Source organism: Solanum verrucosum, unplaced genomic scaffold, assembly GCF_900185275.1.
Source record: "Solanum verrucosum unplaced genomic scaffold, falcon-dt-bn FXZP01000052.1, whole genome shotgun sequence".
Lineage (NCBI taxonomy): Eukaryota > Viridiplantae > Streptophyta > Magnoliopsida > Solanales > Solanaceae > Solanum > Solanum verrucosum.
Window position 1 is genome coordinate 271,556 of NW_026020193.1, and position 19,942 is coordinate 291,497.

Below are 19,942 nucleotides of genomic sequence, written 5' to 3' on the forward strand. Positions count from 1 at the left end.
TGCATCTAGTCTTTCACATTTCACTTTTGAAGAAGTGTGTGGGTGATCCAGCATCCGTAGTGCCATTAGAGACTGTGGCTATAAAAGATAGTCTTTCTTTGAGGATATACCAGTTGAGATTCTTGATCGTCAAGTTAGAAGGTTGAGAAACAAAGAAGTCGCTTCAGTCAAGATTTGGTGAAGGAGTCCGTCCGTAGAGGGAGCCACTTGAGAAGTAGAAGCGGCCATGAAAGCCCATCCTCACCTCTTTCCTTCTGATTTCACTCCAACTTGAGGTAATAGTTCCTTTTCAGTTTTGCAGTCATTCATGCGTAAATTCAGTCTTAAATCATGTTCCTTCAGTTTCTACTTGCTTTTCAGCGTATTTGCATGTTCTTGAACTCAGTTCAGTCAGAAATTCAGTTCCATGTTTAGTAGTAGGGAATTGCAGCCTTTCCCTCTATTTCATCTAGTTTAGTCTTCATTCGAGGATGAATGTTCTAAAGGGAGAGATAATGTAACACCCCGTATCCTAGAAATACCAAAATGAGATTTTGAGAAGTTGCAGGTGCAAGCCACAGTTGGCATCCACGGACGAAGGTCAGACCACGGCCCGTCCTGGAGGTCTGTGGTTCACAACTGCAACCACTCCCCAAACCCAGCTCAGAAAATCGCCTAGTCTCGGCTCACGGACAATCCACGATCCGTAGGTCAGATCACGGTTCGTGGTCTATTGTCTGGATCGAGGCCCTTTACATAGCCTCTGATGCAAATGACGGTCGACTAGCATAGACTGTCATTCGATGTACGGTCCATAGGTCTGACGTAGGTAAGGGTCAGCAGCCAGTTCGATGAAATTGTGATTGGGTCAACTTCAAATGGTGATAACTCCTAGAAGAAAATGAATTATGTGTCCCATGACCTATGATATGATAGATAATTGAATCCTCTTTCCAACCGCCGCGAAATTTGCTAAAATCTGACCTTCGAGTAAAAAGTCATGCTCGTTTTAGTGAAGCCCTGTCGGGCACACTCGACCTACGACCTCAATCTACCGGTACCTACGGCCCGTAGGTCCCGGTCGGTCCGATCACTCGATAGCAGTTAAGTCAGGGTTTTTTGGTCTTTTCCTATTTCGTTGGACCCCTAAGCTACGTTATTTAGACCCTTAAATTATGAGGTTTTAGTCAGTTTAAGCTAGAAACATAACTAGAACTTACCTAAGTCAAATCATTAATCAAAACTTAGAAAATTAGAGCGTAAAGAGTAGAATAGAATTCAAGATCCGCTTCACTTTATTTGATAGATAATTTCAATTTTGTACAATTTATGAGTAGATAATAAGTGGATATTATAATATCATCCATCATTCAACCCATTTTTATTCACATAAAATACCGACGAGTCGAATATTTTATCCATTCGCATCCAAACCCATTGTCAACTCATTCATATGCGATTGAATTCCTTTGTTAGCCAGCACAAGTCACGCCACATGGATAACACCATAGTTACTCATGGAGAAGTTGAAAATGTTGGTTTAGAAAGTTTTGGATTTTTTGTCTTTATCACACTTGGAATCTCAGGATTTGAAACAACTGGTAATTCAGGCTTTGTAAAAGTTGGGATCTCAGGCTTTGGGGTAGTTGGTAGCTCACGCTTTGGAACACTTGGTATTTCAGGCATAGAGACACTAAAAGTCTCGTGTTCTAGGGTTGTTGTAATCTTAGGCTTTGAGGAATTAGATGTCTCTGGTTTTGAGAAACTAATAGTCTCAAAATTTGGAGAACTTGGGATCTCAGACTTAGACGAACTTGGTGTCTCAGACTTTGGGGAATTCGGTGTCTCGGGCTATTTGGGAACTAGGAGTTTCAGGTTTTGGAAAACTCAGGGTCTCAAAACTTAGGGTCTTGGGCTTTGAGAACTTAGGGTATCATGCTTTGGGAAAGTAGGTGTATTGGGGTTTGGGGAACTTGGGGTCTCAGGCCTTGGGAAATTTGGAGTTTCGATCTTTGGGGTTCTAGGTCTTTGGAGAACTTGGAGTCTCAGGCTTAGGGGACTAGGAGTCTTGAAATTTTTGCGAACTTGGTGTCTCAGGATTTGAAAAGCTAGGAATCTCAGGCTTAAAAGAGCTAGGGGTCTCGAGCTTTGAGAAACTTGGAGTCTCGGATTTTGAGGAACTTGGGATCTCGGGCTTTGAGAAAGTAGGAGTCTCGGGCGTTGAGAAACTTGGAGTATGGGGATTTGGAGAACTTAGGGTCTCAGGTTTTAAAAAAGTAGGAGCCTCGAGCTTTAGAGAACTTGGAGTCTCAGGTTATAAGAAATTAGGAGTCTCAGGCTTAGAGGAATTTGGCGTCTCAGGTTTTGAGAAACTAGGAGTTTCAGGCTTTGAAAAACTAGGGGTCTCGGACTTTGGAGAACTTGGAGTCTTAGGATTTGGAGAACTTGGGGTCTCAGGTTTTGAAAAACTAAGGGTCTCAGGTTTTGGGGAACTTGGAGTCTCAGGTTTTGAGAAACTAGGAGTCTCGGGCTTTGAGAAACTAGGGGTCTCGGGCTTTGCGAAACTTAGGGTCTTGGGCTTTGGAGAACTTAGAGTCTCAGGCTTTGAGAAACTAGGAGTCTTGGGTTTTGAGAAACTTGGTGTCTCGGGCGTTGCAGAAATTGGAGCCTCGGGCTTCGAGGAACTTGGGGTCTCAGGCTTTGAGAAACTTGGAGTCTCGGGCCTTGAGAAACTTGGGGTCTCAGGCTTTGAAAAGCTAGCAGTCTCGGGCTTTGAGAAGCTAGGAGTTTTGGGTTTTGAAAAGCTAAAGGTCACTGGCTTTGGGAAACTTGGGGCTTCAGGATTTGGAGAATTTTGGATTTCAGGCTTTGAGAAAGTAGGGGTCTCAGACTTTGGGGAATTCGGAGTCTCAGGCATTGAAAATGTTAGAGTCTCATGTTTTGAAAAACTTGGAGTCTCAGGTTTTAGGGAACTTGGCATCTTAGGCTTTGAAGAACTAGGAGTTTCAGACTTGGAGAAGCTAGGGATCTCACGCTTTGAGAAACTAGGGGTCTCAGGCTTTGAAGAACTTGGGGTCTCGAGCTTTGGAGAACTTGGGATTTTAGGCTTTTGGAAAGTTGAGGTCTCAGACTTTGGGGAACACGGAGTTTCAGGATTTGAGAAAGTTGGTGTCTCAGGGTGTAGAGAAACTAGGGGTTTCAGGCTTTGAAAAACTAGGGGCCTCGATCTTTGGAGAATTAGGAGTCTCGGGTTTTGAGAATGTTGGAGTCTTAGATTTTGAGAAACTAGGGGTCTTTGGCTTTGAAAAACTTGGGATCTCAGGCTTTGAGAAAGTAGGAATTTCAAGTTTTGAGAAAGTAGGGGTTTCGGGGTTTGGAGAAGTAGGAGTCTCAAGCTTTGAGAAACTAGGGGTCTCCGATTTTGAGAAAGTAGGCGTCTCGGTCTTTGAAAAAGTAGGAGTTTCAAGCTTTTGGGAACTAGGGGTCTCGGGCTTTGAGAAACTAGGGGTTTCGGGCATTGAGAAACTAAGGGTTTCGGGCTTTGAGAAAGTAGGAGTCTCAGGCACTGAGAAAGTAGGGCTCTTCGATTTTGAGAAAGTAGGGGACTCGGGCTTTGAGAAAGTAGGGGTCTCAGGATTTTGGGAACTAGGGGTCTCGGGCTTTAAGAACCTACGAGTTTCAAGCTTTGAAAAAGTAGAAGTCTCAGGATTTGAGAAAGTAGGAATTTTGAGCCTTGGGGAATTAGGGGTCTCGGGCTTTGAGAAACAAGGAGTCTCAGGTTTTGAGAAACTAGGGGTCACGGGCTTTGAAAAATAGGGGTCTCAGGTTTTGAGAAACTAGGAATTTTGGGTTTTGAGAAACTAGGAGTTTCAGGTTTCGAGAAACTAGGAGTTTCAGGTTTCGAGAAACTAGGAGTTTCGGGCTTTGAGAAACTAGGTGTCTCAGGCTTTGAGAAACTAGGAGTTTCGGGTTTGGAGAAACTAGGAGTTTCGGTCTTTGAGAAACTAGGGTCTCAGGTTTCGAGAAACTAGAGTCTTGGGCTTTGAGAAACTAGAGGTCTCAGATTTTGAGAAACTAGGAGTTTCGGGCTTTGAAAGACTGTGGGAATTGGAGAAACTTGGGGTAGCGGGCTTTGAAAGACCGGGGAATTGGAGAAACTGGGGGGTAGTGGGCATTGAGAAACTAGGGGTAGTGGGCATTGAGAAACTAGAGTTTGTAGAATGTGACATGCTGTTATAGTTGTAATCATGCGGTCATGTATAAAGTAGATAAATGCTGCAATAAGAGGGAGGACAATTTGGAATGCTGAGCCATTTTTCTGCAGATGCAAGAAGCTTAGAGTAACATGTGTTAAGAGCAAATGAAGTTTTGATATTCCAATAGTTTTTCATTTAGCTATATATAGATTTTTACAAGCATATAAAAAGGAGGATTTCAATATTTGATACGTTAGTTGACCTATTTATCTGCAAATATTATAGTATCTAGAATTTGTCTTGTAATAGCAATATCATAGTATCTTGAATATCCCTAAAATAAAGGAATACTCAGATTTACTAGCTTATATGAGATTATTAAGGAATCAAACTTTTGATAAATATTTACTAATCACCTTTAAATTGTTAATTACAATGTATTTTATGTCCTTTCTTTATTTGTTGTTTGTCTCTTTAAATCAAATCAAAATAAAAAGTGGATATAAGAGAGACATCTGCAAATATTATAGTATCTAGAATTTGTCTTGTAATAACAATATCATAGTATCTTGAGTGTCCCTAAAATAAAGGAATACTAGATTTACTAGCTTATATGAGATTATTAAGGAATCAAACTTTTGTTAAATATTTACTAATCACCTTTAAATTGTTAATTACAATGTATTTTATGTCCTTTCTTTATTTGTTGTTTGTCTCTTTAAATCAAATCAAAATAAAAAGTTGATATAAGAGAGACACAATATATCTTAATCAAGTATAGTTTAACTTGACACGCATACCACTCTATCACGATTGATGACAATGTTGGTTCTTCCTCGTACAAAAAAAATCATTACACTTTTGTTAAATGTTTTTAAAAATCAAAATATAAACTTCATCAGTCTTATTTTATAAGGCATTGGTTTGACTGAATATTGCATTTTTAATGTTCACTTGATATAAGTACTTATATTACTAGATTCATTGCATAATTCGAATAAAGGTGAGGTCTAGGGAAATTCGGGGAAGGATTGGGGTAAAAATATATAAGTGTTGGTTAGTCGTTCTATTAGCTATGACGTTTTAAGGAACTTGTAGGCTTTTCATAAATGAATTGGGGTGAGTAGAACTCGACGTTATCAAACTTGGCATGAATAGGTTGGTCTTGGATGTCAATTTTTGAAGGTGTGTTGAAAAATGGAGACTTTTTAGAGTATTTTTTGCGTTTTTGTCCCATGCAAGCTTCCATAGTGGGTGACACACTACTTTTGTGATGTAATTAATTCCCGTTACAGCAAGAGGTCTCACTATAGCACTTCCACTATAGTGGGATTGAGCCATTTTAGCCGGATTGGTTGCAATTAATGGAGAAAATTCCCCAAAGTCGCTAATTATTTGGAAAGTACGTTTTGGGGAAGCACAGGGCACTTAATTAGGGCGAATTTCAGCCATTTTTCATCAGAGCCTTTGTAAATGTAGGTAATCCAATCTTCAACTTCATAGTTTGATTCCCTAGGCCATTGAGGTGCTATTAGGGACTCTAGGGAACACTTTGGTTTTGTTCCTATGTTGGGAAAATCTGAGTTACTAAGGATTTTGGGTTGTATAGACTTGGGTTAATTGTTAAATGTTTTTCTTGATTAATCTATTGTTATTCACTCATGTAGCTATGGAATTGGTAGTTTTCGGTGAATAATGGTGGAAAAGCCTTGGATTGGGTGAGAAGATCATAAGTTTGGCTTGGGGTTGAGATTAAGTTGTAATATGAATATAATTAGGCCATTGGAGATTGAATCTTGTACCTGTATTATTAATTGTAGACCAATAACAAGCTAGCTAGGATTTGTAACAAGGAAATACACAGGTCCAATGGAGATTTCAAGGCTTGATTCAAGAAAGGTGATAGTTTATTGTTTCCAAGTTATGTAATGTATGCATGATAATTGTTTTTATTGTATTGTTTCTGCAATGCATGGTTAGGAAGATCAAATAAATGTAAGATGATGAAGGCGTTTAATTTACTTGTGTTTACAAGTGTTACCATAGTTCATTATGATTCTAATTTTGTGTTTTGTGACAATTGGTTGGCTTTGGGTACCTCGCCAGCTACATATATTAAGTTGGCTGAGGTACCACGCCTAGTACATGTTACTACATGGTTGGATCAGGTACCAAACCTAGTTTGCCTTGGTACCACGCCTAGTACATGTTTGATTGTGCTCCTGTATGTTATTTACTTGAATTAACTACATATTGTTTTACTAATTATTTGTTAAATGAAAATATACATTTTACTCGAATGCTATCACTTCTATTTATAGTAATTGAGTTAAATTCAAATCATTGTGTTCTCCATATCTAAGTGTATCCGATCCTTTCAAATTAATATCTATCTATATAAATCAGAGAAGAAAAAAGAAGAAAAGTCTGACACTCTTATTTGTAGGAAAAACATTAATTATATTTTGTAAGTTTTAAAAATTGTTTGAATTAGAAAATTCTTAGTTGTTAGCACTAACTAATTAGGAATGAAACTAAATAAGGGTGAATTATTTACTAAATTAGATATTATCACTTTGAAATATATGTAGTTTATGGACCCGACCTCAGAATGTCAATTTTTAGTCAAAATATTTCTTATTAGGAAACTAATTTATTGTGATTTAAAAGTTAATCGTATCCACGAAAAGATGTGATAAAAATAATAAAAATGTGTTTTCATACACAAAATATTATTATAAATACCCAAAGGCTAAGAACATTAGATGAATATTACCATTACAATTTAAACATTCTACCTCTCCTACTCAAACTCTGTGATTATCATTCCTCTCCTCATTAACTCACATGGCTTCAAAAAGTGACAACCTTAAGCAATTGATCCTAATTCCATCTACCGGCTCTGAAGACCATCAACCATCCATCAATGGCGTCAATGATGCCAACAAAGTGTCGAGGCTCCCTCGTTGGACCAAACAAGAAATTCTCGTTCTCATACAGGGAAAAAAGTGGTTGAAGACCGGATCCATCAAGCCCGAACCGGAGGTATGGAATTGGGCTCAACACAGGTTGAAGCTAAGTGGGATTCAGTTTCATCCTACTGCAAAAGACAAGGGGTGAATCGTGGACCGATTCAATGCCAGAAGAGATGGAGTAATCTGGCTAGGGATTTTTAAAAAGATTAAAGAGTGTGGGAGTCTCAGATTAAAGAAGAAAAAGAGTCATTTTGGATGTGAGGAATGATTTTAAGAGAGAAAAAAAATTACCTGGATTTTTTAATAGACAAGTGTTTAATATTCTTGATCATGGAAATGGCAATGAAGAAGGGTTAGATTTGGCTTCCGCGTCAGAAGTTTTGTTTGATAGTGGCAGAAGTGTTGTTGTAGGGGATGATGGGTTGTTTTCATATGTACCACAAATGAATGAGGATGTTATTCCTACTTTAACTTCAGAGGAGCCACATCAGCCACTCTCTCAAGTTTCTCCTACACAAGCAGGTGTAAGACAAACTACCACTCCAGGAGTTGATAAATGGAGAGGTCAAGAAGGAAGGAAACGAAAGCGAAACAACTCAAATGATGAAAAAACAAGGAATGTCCAACATCATTTAGTAAAAGTGCTGGAAAGGAATGGCAAATGGTGAGCTCCCAACTTGAAGCTCAGAATATGCATTCTGAACAAGATAGGCAGCAAAGAAAGGACCATGTTGATAACTTAGTAGTTGTGCTAAAACAAGCTTGCAGGTGCTTTAGGAAGAATTGCAGATAAGTTATAGTGCCTAGTTCATTTAATTACAATGCAAAATATGTTTTTTTAAGCTTTCAAAGGCTTAGTCTTGGCAAAAAATCAACACATCACGACTATAAAACAAATAGATGTTTTTTTCTTAATTCTTTTTATACTCAAGTCTCTCTACGTTTTGTCACAATTTCTAGTCAGCCAGGCTCCTATGTATATCTCACCACTTGGGCTTGCTTGCTCGGTTTGCAGAAACATTGTATACAAATCATAATATCTCGCTTCTAATTATGATTTGTATTAGCATGAATTCCTTTAACCTATGGCATCCAATATCAAAAGTTTTGTTGAAATGTGTTTTCTCACTCATTTAGGTCATCAAGAAATTTTAAAAATTGAATATTTTAATTGTGGAAGAAATCATATTCAGTATAATTTTATGTTGTTTTTAAATATATTAAAAACTAAATCTTGCTTAAATTTGGCTTTGTTGATGTGCATTACTCACCAACATGTTACTTGACTCACATTGAATATTTTTCTAAACTAATTTTTAGGGCAAAAACTGAGATAATTTCAAAAAACACTAATGAGAATGATTCGTTTAAACATAGTGGGAAAGGGAAGCCATATCCTACCTTTAGGTAGAACACACACACAATCCAAATCATGACTTAGGAGCAATTCCATTCTGAACAACCTCTGAACACTACCACACTATTAAGAATGGAATCACAACATTAACATAGTTGTTTAGACACTAAAGTTACATATAATAGATACATACCTAAATTGGAGTAAGAATGTGAAATATGGGACCCGCACCAAATATTCAAAAACTGACTCTGTCAAAAGGTCCTAATTACCTCCCTAAACCTTTGTCCCAAAATGGAACACATTTTGGGGTTTGAAACGTAGCAAACAATAACATGCAACATAAAACATCATTAAAGCTAAAGACAAGAGCTAGGCATCCCTTTTAGAGTTGAAAATACCTCGAACGGATTCTCTCATATGCTCCCCAAGTACTCTAATGCATAGCCCCACATTCCCCAATCACACCCAGCCTTGAATCACCAATTCAGAGTCCCACAACTCTCATAATCAAATTACAAACTTTATGTGAGAGCTGATCGTGTCAAGTCTTAATACTATTGCAGGTGCAGCAAAAGCATCCACAATTTCGCGAAAGCACCTGGGGAAAGACAGAAGGACCGTGCTAAAGCAAACCTTGGCCACTAAAGTGAAAGTCTCTTAAGCAATAGGGCCTAAGATGGCCAGGCTTGCTAAACTGAAGCCTTGGCAGCTAAAGTGATGCCCGCTTAAGCGAGCAAAGTCTGCTAAAGCGGATGCCACCTGGATGTCCTAGCCTGCTAAAGTGGAACCCTGGCTACTAATGCCATAGCAGGGCTACAAAAGTGGGGGCACCAACATCTGCCACAAAATTTTTAGCTAAGCCCCTAGGGCTTCACTTGGGTGCTCGGGATTGGTTCAAAATCTCATGCATGCAAACAAGATATGCAACCCCATAAAATTCAACTGAGAAGTTAAAGCTTCAAACTAAGCTCGTCTTGACAAAAAATGGCTCCCATACCCAAGCTCTATTTTAAGCCAAAACTCATAAGGGGGCTCACAATTAGCCCTGAAGCCTCCGGATCCACACGAAAGATCATTTTAGACCAAACTTGATGTTTCAGAGCTAACGGAACCCTCATAGTTGCATTTTGAGGTCGCCTTTCTGAACTTTTGACCGAAGTCAGCTGGTTAAGCTTCAAAATCTTCAAAGCACATAAACTTGCACAAAAACAAAATGAACGACCAGTTGATTGAACTGTTAGTCTCAACATGTCATAAATCACTTGGGTTCGTTATAGGAATGCTCTAAATGATGAAAATAAGATATTTACACCGAAGTGGCATGGAGGATCATTACAGTTAATCAAGTTTCACTATCAATAACAAAAAAGTCTATGTTTTTTAAAGTTATGTTTGTCCATTCACAATAGTCATGTCCATTATTGTACAGTCTTCCTCTTATAAACGCTATAAAATGATAAATTAGTATAAGGAAGTATGGAAAAATGAACAACAACCACCCACACACATATATATATGTTTGTGTTCTCTTATGTTCAATGTTTCTTCCTTAAACGTATCTTATTATCCTCTTGCTCAGTCCTTAAGCTCCCTAGGCCCGTTTTAGTTGATTTGAGGATGAGGGTTGACTTACCTACTTGTGGATTTTAGTAGGTGTCATCATGACTTTATTTTCTGTCATGACATGAAAAAACAGAAGCTGAAAGTTTATTCATTTTATGAAAAACATTCAAGAAGATCATGAATTAACTACATATTGTTTTACTAATTATTTATTAAATGAAAACATATATTTTACTGTGATGCTATCATTTCCATTTATAGTAATTGTATTAAATTCAAATCATTTTGTGCTCCATATCTAAGTATATCCTATCCTTTCAAATAAATATCTATCATTATAAATCAAAGAAGAAAAGTCCGACACTCTTATTTGTAGGGAAAAAAAAATATTTTGTAAATTTTTGAATAGTTTGAATTAGAAAATTATTACTTGTTAGCAGTAAGTACTTAGGAATGAAACTAAATAAGGGTGAAATATTTACTAAATTAGATGTTATCACTTTGAAATATATGTAGTTTATGGATCCGACCTCATAATGCCAATTTTTTTGTGAAAATATTTCTTATTAGGAAAATAATTTTAGTGTGATTTAAAAGTTAACTAGGTAATTTGCCCGCGCTTCGCGCAGTCATAAATAATAAGTGCATTGAACTTGCAAATAATCCTTTACTAATATTCATACATTAAAAATAATTTTTAAAAATAGGAACTTAAAAAAATATTAACAATATTCCAACATGAATTTGATTATTTGTCATTATCACATAACTCAAGAACCTCTAATGGATGAATTATTCAAGAAATAATGAATCGTTGGTTCTTTAATCAATATAAAAAGGAAAGTAACGAAGAAAATAAAAATATATATACAAAGACATTTCGTAAGAAAAGAACACATTAAAGTTGCATAGATTATACAATTGTGATATATGTTTGAGGAAAAAATTCAAAAATTTGTGAACAGATTCAAAAAAGAAATTACGCCTGAACATGAAAGCAATTATAACTTTTGGACTATCATAATGAATTTCTTCAATTGATAAGTGAAGAAACTTCATATCTATGTTTAAATAGATAATATGTAAGCTTATATGTAGTACTTTTAAATCATAGAATATCAAAACATGAATTCTTGGAATAGAGTACAATAGTTATTTTCTGCACAATGAATATACCTACTATATGTGTATATGTTCAATATAACTAGAGACAATAACTTTGCAGAAACATAAACAACAAAGTTTAAAACATGTACTCAAAAACAACAATTAACATCATAAGCATAAATTAATAACTGTAAAAAAATACCAGGATATGTAAAATTAGAATGAAATAGAAAGGAAAAAATCAAGTCCACTAAGTCCACAGTTTCCCCTTAAGAAAATTATTCCCCTCTAATACAGGAGGTTTAAAGAATTAGATCCTCTTAGGATAGAACGATTTTATTCACCAACGTATTGATACAAAAACAATGGTGTCAGTAAGCCACTCAACAAGAGCAAAGTACATGAATATTTAATTGTGCAGAAGAAGAAGAAGATAAAGTTCAAAATTTTCATTGTTTTAAAATGAGAGGAAATCCCTCTATTTATAGACAACAAAGGGTAGTGTGAACAAATACTTATTGTGCCTTATCGAAAACGTCACAACTCTTTGGAAATGTCACAACCCTTCGGAAAGGTCACAACCTTTCATAAACGTTACAACCTTACATAAAAGTCACAACTCTTCATAAAAGTTGCAACTTTTCATAAAATTCACAATTTTTCATAAAAGTCACAACTTTTCATGAAATGTGAAGGCTAGTTTTGGAAATAAATAAATTAAAAGGAAATTCTGGTTTGTGGTGGCGCCACGTAGGTGGGCCTAAGGTTCTCTGTTATATATATGATATATACTAGGTAAATTACCCGTGCTTCGCACGGGATTGTATTATTTTATTAAGCTTACATATGATCATTCTGTAATATTCATATTTTCAATACATTTATGAGTCATAGAGAGATTTTAAGTATAAAAAAGAAGTCTAAGAAAATCTCCATAGAAATAGTTGATCAGAAGTAATGAAATTTGCTAAATTCCAAAAAGTTATAACGAACAACATCAGACATTATAGAAGAGACTACCAAAAAGCCTCGAACAACAACACTCCCAAGTAAAGTGGAACATCACGTCCATACAAGAACATATTTAGCTAAACTCAAATGGAAGACCTTCAGCTCCTTTCTTATGAACCTCCATTAATCTGTTTTTATTGTAGTATGACACATCATGTATATTTTTAAAATGGCCCTAAAATTGTTAGTATCCTAAATGTTTTTTCTCATTGTATCAGAATAGTCATTACTATTGCTCAGGTTTCATATCATCGGCCCCAACTAATTTGGAATTGAACCATAGTTATTGTTATGGTTATAGTATGCAATTACAAAGAATTAATGCAATTATCAACCAAGCAGTAGGTGGCATCTGAATGGAACTATTCACCTAGATATTCTAAACCAAAATTTTGACATATAACATATTAAAATCTCGCAGCATGATTTTGTGAGCACTTCAACTCACAAATATCCACAAATAATAATAAAGACAACCTTATTTCCCTAGCAATCAAGAAGAAAAATACATATTGCTTAACATATTTTTCAAAAAGATAGTTTATTGGGCTGTATCCAAGTTTACAGTTCACAAATTTAATTGAAATAATCCAAAAGAAAGAGTTGTTACTTCATATTTTAAAAAAAACAAAAAAAATTATCAAAATAAAGAGTTATCACTACAGTAAAAATGATCTTTAACGACAATTAATAGCTTAATTATCGCTAAATATGTATTTTCAGAGGTAATTGGTCCTCTCTATAAATGTCCCTAAAGTTTATTGCAACATTGAATCTAATGACAATTAATTAATGTCGGTAAAGGCAGTAGCACTCTTCGTTAATGTGCATATTTATTGTCGATAATTTATTTTTTTTGTTATAGTGCATTTTGGACATTTGTTAGTTTCAAGAAGACGTGATCTCTTATTATGCCCAAAAAGAAGAGACGAAGAAATATGACAAATTACTTAACTTAAGACAAAAGAAGTGGACTATTTGTGTCTATACTAATATTCTAGGAAGAGTGCAATGACATACAAATTGTTTGTACCTAAGAAAAAATAATCAAAATAAAATACTAACTGTGGAAAGCAAGAGAGGAATCCGTTTTGTTCTTTTAACAAACTTCATCATTAGTTCCGTATTAGTTATCACATATTTGTTGTTGTCTGCTATCAAATATAGCACAACCCACAAGCAATTTTCCCAAAAAGTATATGAAAAACCTGTAGAAAGGGACAAAAGAGAAGATAAATTTTCAATCATCCTCACTGGAATTTTTAACAGAGTTAAAAAAAAAGTCATCAAAATAGCAAATAGAAATTGCAATAGATACATGAATCACTATGACTTACGGTAAAAGATAAAGCTTCATGAAATATGAGGAATGAAACACACTTCATAAGAAGTTTAATTAATGTATTTGAATTCGACTCCCCTATAGCAAAAAAATACCTACAAATAATAGTGGCAGAAATAAAAGATTTGTTTACTAAAGAACTAATGTAATGAATTCAACCATTTCAACACCGTTATGAGTTGTGGAATGAGAGGTGCAAGAATAGTAATGTCGCCTTCAATTCAAAATCAATTTTCTTTGCTTATACGAAGAAACATGTTGAAAGGGACAAAAGAGAAGACCAATTTGCAATCATCTTTACTGAAACTTTTAACAGAGTTAAAAAAAAGTCACCAAAATAGCAAAAATAATTGTCATAATTACATGAATCACTATGACTTATAGTAAAGATTAAGCTCCATGAAATAGGAGGAAGAAAACTTTGACGAATGAAACAAACTTCATAAGAAACTTAATTAATGTATTTGAATTCCACTACCCTACAATGGAAAAAAACCTACAAAAAATAGTGGCAAGAAATCCCTCTATTTATAGACAACAAAGGGTAGTGTGAATAAATGCTTATTGTACCTAATCGGAAAGGTCACAACTCTTTGGAAAAGGTACAACCCTTCGAAAAGGTCACAACCTTTCATAAAATTTACAATTTTTCATAAAAATCGCAACTCTTCATAAAAGTCACAACTTTTCAGAAAAGTTACAACTTTTGATAGAGAAGTCTCAACTCTTCATCAAAGTCAAAACTTTTCATAAAAGTTACAACTTCTCATAAAAGTCACAACTTTTCATGAAAAGGGAAGGCTAGTTTTGGAAATAAATAAATTAAAAGGGAATTCTTGTTTGTGGTGGCGCCACGTAGGCGGACCTAGGGTTCTCTTTTATATATATATATATATATATATATATATATGATATATAATATATGATGATTATTAAGAACATTAAAATAATTGTTGATAATTTAATTTGATGGAGAAAACATTACATTATATGAATACTTAAAAGTTGTGATCAATAATCTACAAAATAATACGTAATATTTTTAGTAAAATACGATAACATTTGACACGTCATAGTTAAAGAAATAAAAAGTCTAATATAACTTCAAACATATAAACTATACTTATATCGATTGTAGACAAAATTAGGCTTTTTATGGAACAATAGTGACAGAAAGAGTAGCTACTACTAAGATATCATCAATCGTTGTGGTAGAGATGTGCAAAGAATAAATATTTATTAATCCTTAATTAGACGTCTTAACTTTGAGCTTCGGGAATGGAGTCACCTTTGGTGACACGAATCATGAGTTTCCGGGTGACAAAGCAAGAAGGGGAAAATGCAGCACGAAAAACTAGATTCATATGAACCTAGTAATTTTGGAGCGGAGTTTATGTGTAAAAGTATCACAAAAAGCAAAATAAATAATACGCTAGAATCCATACTTTTAATTTACAAATAGAATAATTTAAATGTTAAAAATTTTAAAAATTGAACCGATAAAACATAAATTCTTCATAGGCACTTCCAATTTCCTTTACATGATGAAACCAAATAGAGCCTTTTCCGAAATGTGATGGAAAAAATGGTTCAGTCGACAAACAAGGATTGAGCAGAAATAGAGATCATGGCCGGTCAATGATATATTGGAACTAAGCCAGAGTAAAACACTCACTCATATAGTATAAAAGAACTACAATTTCTACTCCTAGCAGAAAGTATCCAATAAGTTTTGCCAAACTCATAGCTCATCTCGTAAACTTGATAGATGTACTGAGATGGAAATCTTTAAACATCGGTTGAGTACTTACTAATAGAGTGAGTAGCATATAATTTGCTCAAGCAGTAGAATGGTGGAGAAAGTGAAGGAAAAGTTGGTTCAGGCTTTGGAATCTTTGGAACTTTTGGCTTTGGTAGTTGTGGGATTTCTAGATTTTTCAAGGGAGGAAGCTCGGGTATTTTGGCATTGCTGGAATCTCAAACTTTGGCATATAGCAGGAAGCTCTGGTTTTGGGACAGTTGGGATCTCAAGCTTTGGCAAAGTTGGTAATACAGGTTTGGACCGGATATAGTAGCTTATATTTCATTTTCTTGAGAAGAGAGAAGTCCTGGATTCACAATATACCACAAATGTCAATACAATTCTCCAAGAAATGAAAAAGAAGAAGTCAATACTGAAAGAATAGTATGTCAGATTCATATAAAAGGACTGTTGCATTGCATACAGGGGCGGATTTAGGTAGGATGAAGGGCATCCAAAATTTTATTAAATACATATATGTAAAATAAAATATTTCAATTATAAAAAAAAAAAACAAATGAAGTCACTTCCCATAGCCTGTTGGTTCACTGGCAAAGCACCTAACTTTGCTAGCAAAGTTAGCACGGTTACTCGGTAACTGCCATCTTTCATTTTAAAAATTTAGAGTTTTATTGTTTGATAAAAAAAAGTGATGCCTGGTAGAATCGATATGACTTTCTACCTTTTGTAAGGAAAAATTATACTAAATCAATTAGCCACAACAACTTTTGGTGTACAAAGGGACACTAAATAACAGTAAACGCTACTCGAAGTCAAATATTTGATCAGCACATGTAAAACCCAAGCTTTGGAAATCATTGGCTGCAATTACTTGGGACTTGGCTATTGCGTTCTCGGCTATGAAGTTGATTAAGATCAATTTGTGAAATTGAATTAATGATGAGTTTTTGGGTGGTTGATTATTGTTTTTTACCTAAAAAAATAATGTTACATTTAAGCATGAAGCATTGGTTATTCTCATCTTTCTTTTAGAGCAGGCGAAATAGAGGTAACTGAATCCATTTAATATGCATTAGGATAAACGAAACAAAAAGTAAAAATAGCTAAATCATCAATTTAGTTCTACACTTAAATATGCCAATTCATTCTTTGTTCCATATATCTACACTTCTAGCTTTGGATGTTCAGGGACTTTTGGCTTTGGTAGTTCTGGAATTTCAGATTTTGGAACAGTTGAGACTTTTAGCTTTGGAAGCTCGGGGACTTTTGGCTTTGGTAGTTCTAGGATTTCTATCTTTGGCATAGTTGGTAATTCTGGCTTTGGAAGTTCCTGGACTTTTGGCTTTGGTAGTTCTGGGATTTCAGGCTTTCGCATAGTTGGGACTTTTAGCTTTGGAAGCTCTGGGGCTTTTGGCTTTGGTAGTTCTGGGACTTCAAGCTTTGACATAGTTGGTACTTCTGGTTGTGGAAGTTTTGGGACTTTTGGCTTTGGTAGTTCTGGGATTTCAGGCTTTGGCATAGTTGGGACTTTTAGCTTTGGAAGCTTTGGGGCTTTTGTCTTTGGTAGTTCTGGGACTTCAAGCTTTGACATAGTTGGTACTTCTTCTTTGGAAGTTCAGGGACTTTTGACTTTGGCTGTTCTAGGATTTCAGGTTTGGCATAGTTGATACTTCTGCTTTAGTAGTTCTGGGATTTCAAGCCTTGGTGTAGTTGGTATTTCGAGCGGTTTCAAATCAATTTGCAACAAAATTGATGATAATGAAGATTTTGTCCAACTACCTGTGGAGAAGAAGTTTAAACAATATTTTCAACATTCTTGTTGCTGCAGTTTTTTTTTTTTTTAAAAAATTAAAATCATTACTGCAATCTTTGACAGTTACTCAGTATTGCTATCTTTCATTTTAAATTTTTTGAGTTTTACTGCTTGAAGACATCAACTTTTGTGTATGAAAAGAACAATAAATAACTATAAACACTACTGGGAATTCAATGATTTCAGTACATATAAAATCCTAATTTTGAAAACTACTCGCTCCAATTACTTGAGACTTGGCGTATTGCTTTTTCGGTGATGAAGTTGATTAAGATTGATCTGTGAAATCAAATGAATAAAGAGTTCTTAAGTGGTTGTTTGGTGTTTTTACCTTATACGACTATTTCTAACGAGATTATTATGACTAAAAAATATGTATACTGTTATGAATACATTTTAAAAAATGAGAACTCGCTGACGAAACTTATAGTAATAAACTAATATTTTTAAATGTCGCTATAGTATTTGTTCCTTCAAATATGGATACACTTACAAATTTTTTTGCTTACGCCACGGATACATATAGCATTGGAACGCTGAAATCTTAGGTTTGGTACAGTTAATACTTAAGGTATTGGTATTTCAGGCTTTGGTAAGGCTGGAATATTCGGGGATTCTGGTGTAGGGATCTCAGGGAATGACGTCTATAGAAAGCGGCTCGTGTAGTTGCACCAGCTAACTGATCATGCATGAAGCATAAATTGTCCTTATCATTCTTTTGGAGAAGGTGAAGCAGAGGAAATTAAATCCATTTAATGTGCATTAGGATGAATGAAACAAAAAACACATTAGTTAAATCACCAGTTTGGTTCTACACTAAAAATGTTAGCTCCACCCCGTTTTTGTGCCACTTAAATATACTAATTCATCCTTTATTCCATACTCTTGAAATGTAATGGAAGAAATTGGCTACTATAAATTAGGAAGGAAAAATTGTGAGGGAAAGAATGGACAAACAGAGACGGTCAAGGATAGGAACTAAACCAAAAGTTACATATATCAAAGCTTTATTATACTGTCTATATAGAAATACATAAAATACTCATATATCATAATAACACGACAAACTCGGTACATCCAATTCAAAAACTACTTAAAAGAATTAAAATTTCTACTCCTAGCAGAAAGTATCCAATGCTATCTCCATGACACAACTTAAGTGGAAAATTTCATAGACTGAGATGGAAATCTCAAAACATCAGTTGGCTACTTTCTTATAGAGTGAAAGTAGCATATAATATACTTAAGGAGTAGCGGATTTGTATGGTGGAGAAAGTGAAGGAAGAGTTGGTTTAGGCAGTTCTGGGATTTCAGGCTTTGGCATTGTTGGAACTTTTAGCTTTGGAAGTTCTGGGACTTTTGGCTTTGGTAGTTCTGGAATTTCAGGCTTTGGGATAGTTGGTACTTCTAGCTTCGGAAGTTCTGGGACTTTTGGCTTTGGTAGTTCTGAGATTTCAGGCTTTGGGATAGTTGGTACTTCTGGCTTCGAAAGTTCTGGGACTTTTGGCCTTGGTAATTCTGGGATTTCTGGCTTTGGCATAGTTGTTACTTCAGGCTTTGGCATTGTTGGGACTTTTATCTTTGGAAGCTCTGGGACTTTTGGCTTTGGTAGATCTGGGATTTCAGGCTTCAGCATAGTTGGTTTTTCAGGCTTTGGCATTGTTGGGACTTTTAGCTTTGGAAGCTCGGGGGCATTTGGCTTTGGTACTTCTGGAATTTCTGGCTTTGGCACACTCGGTAGCTCGGGCTTTGGTAAAGTTGGAACATCAGGCTTTTTCATAGCCGGAGGAACCTCAGTCTTTGGAACTGCTGGGATTTCTGACTTTTTCAAGGGAGGAAACTCTAGTTTTGGCATTGTGGGAATCTCAGGCATATTAGGCTTTGGCAAAGTTGGTAACTGGGGCTTCGGGAAAGTTGGTAGCTCAGGCTTTGGAACAGCGGGGATCTCAGGCTTTGATATGGTTGGAAGCTCAGCAGGTTTTGGCATAGTTGGGATTTCAGGCTTTGGCAACGCTGGCACTTTGGGGAGTTCTGGTTTAGGTATCTCAGGGAGGGGCGTCTCTAGAAGGTGTCGTGCAGTTGCTCCAGTTATGTTGCAATAAATGAAGAATAAATTGAGAAATGCAAGTAGTAAAAGAGAAGATAAGTAATAACGCTGAGCCATTTATCTGCAATCTTAGAAGATTAAAGAATAATGTGTATATATAAGAGTGGATGTGGGATTGGGTTTATATAGGTTTTTAAGAATGCATGCAACAAGGACTTGTAGGATTTTGTTTGTTAGACAGGGACCTGAGTAGTTGAATTACTCATTAAACTAATTAGCTTATTGTCTGGTAGGATACTTCAAAAGTCAAATGTAGATGACCTAAATTACATTGTAGTTTGAACCTGTCACAAGCAAATAGGTTATGCTGGCAATCTCATAAGAATTAACTGATTTTATTTATTTGAAGAGAGAATAAGTATTCACTTTTTAGTTTTTACCAAATCTTCATTTTGGTGTCTACGTAATAACTCGGTAACACCAACTAAATCTTCCAAATGTCAAAATAGAAGGTGATTACTTTAGAGTTTCTTTCAAGCTTTAGAATTAATAAATCATATTTATGTATGCTATGTTGAAATTTGCGATAAGAGTATTATGTTAATTTTTTTATTTTAAATTTATAAGTTATGTTATATTGTCAGTTCCATTTGTTTTAGTAATATACATTGTAAGTCATTTTTTAATTAGACTTGATAAATTATCATTTTGTCTAATATTTTAATAATTTAAGACATTTTATTTATATATTTATCGTTTTTTATCAAACATGCATTTCACAATGTTC

At 35.2% G+C, this 19,942-nt stretch overlaps 1 protein-coding gene and 2 pseudogenes across 1 annotated transcript; 1 reads left to right on the forward strand and 2 right to left on the reverse strand.

The window, feature by feature from the left end:
• Nucleotides 1–1,494: 1,494 nt before the first annotated feature.
• LOC125829435 (proline-rich extensin-like protein EPR1) lies at nt 1,495–5,516 on the reverse strand (annotated as a pseudogene).
• A 1,506-nt stretch (nt 5,517–7,022) lies between these two features.
• Nucleotides 7,023–7,950, forward strand: LOC125829436 (trihelix transcription factor ASR3-like; annotated as a pseudogene).
• A 10,401-nt stretch (nt 7,951–18,351) lies between these two features.
• LOC125829437 (protein PELPK1-like) lies at nt 18,352–19,272 on the reverse strand. Its single transcript, XM_049508653.1, has one exon. It carries the CDS (start codon nt 19,270–19,272, stop codon nt 18,352–18,354), a length of 921 nt encoding a protein of 306 aa, XP_049364610.1.
• Between the last annotated feature and the right edge of the window lie 670 nt (nt 19,273–19,942).

Bases quoted from the DNA above. Each gene is read 5' to 3' on its own strand.
- LOC125829437 (XM_049508653.1), bottom strand. From the start codon at position 19,272: ATGGCTCAGCGTTATTACTTATCTTCTCTTTTACTACTTGCATTTCTC.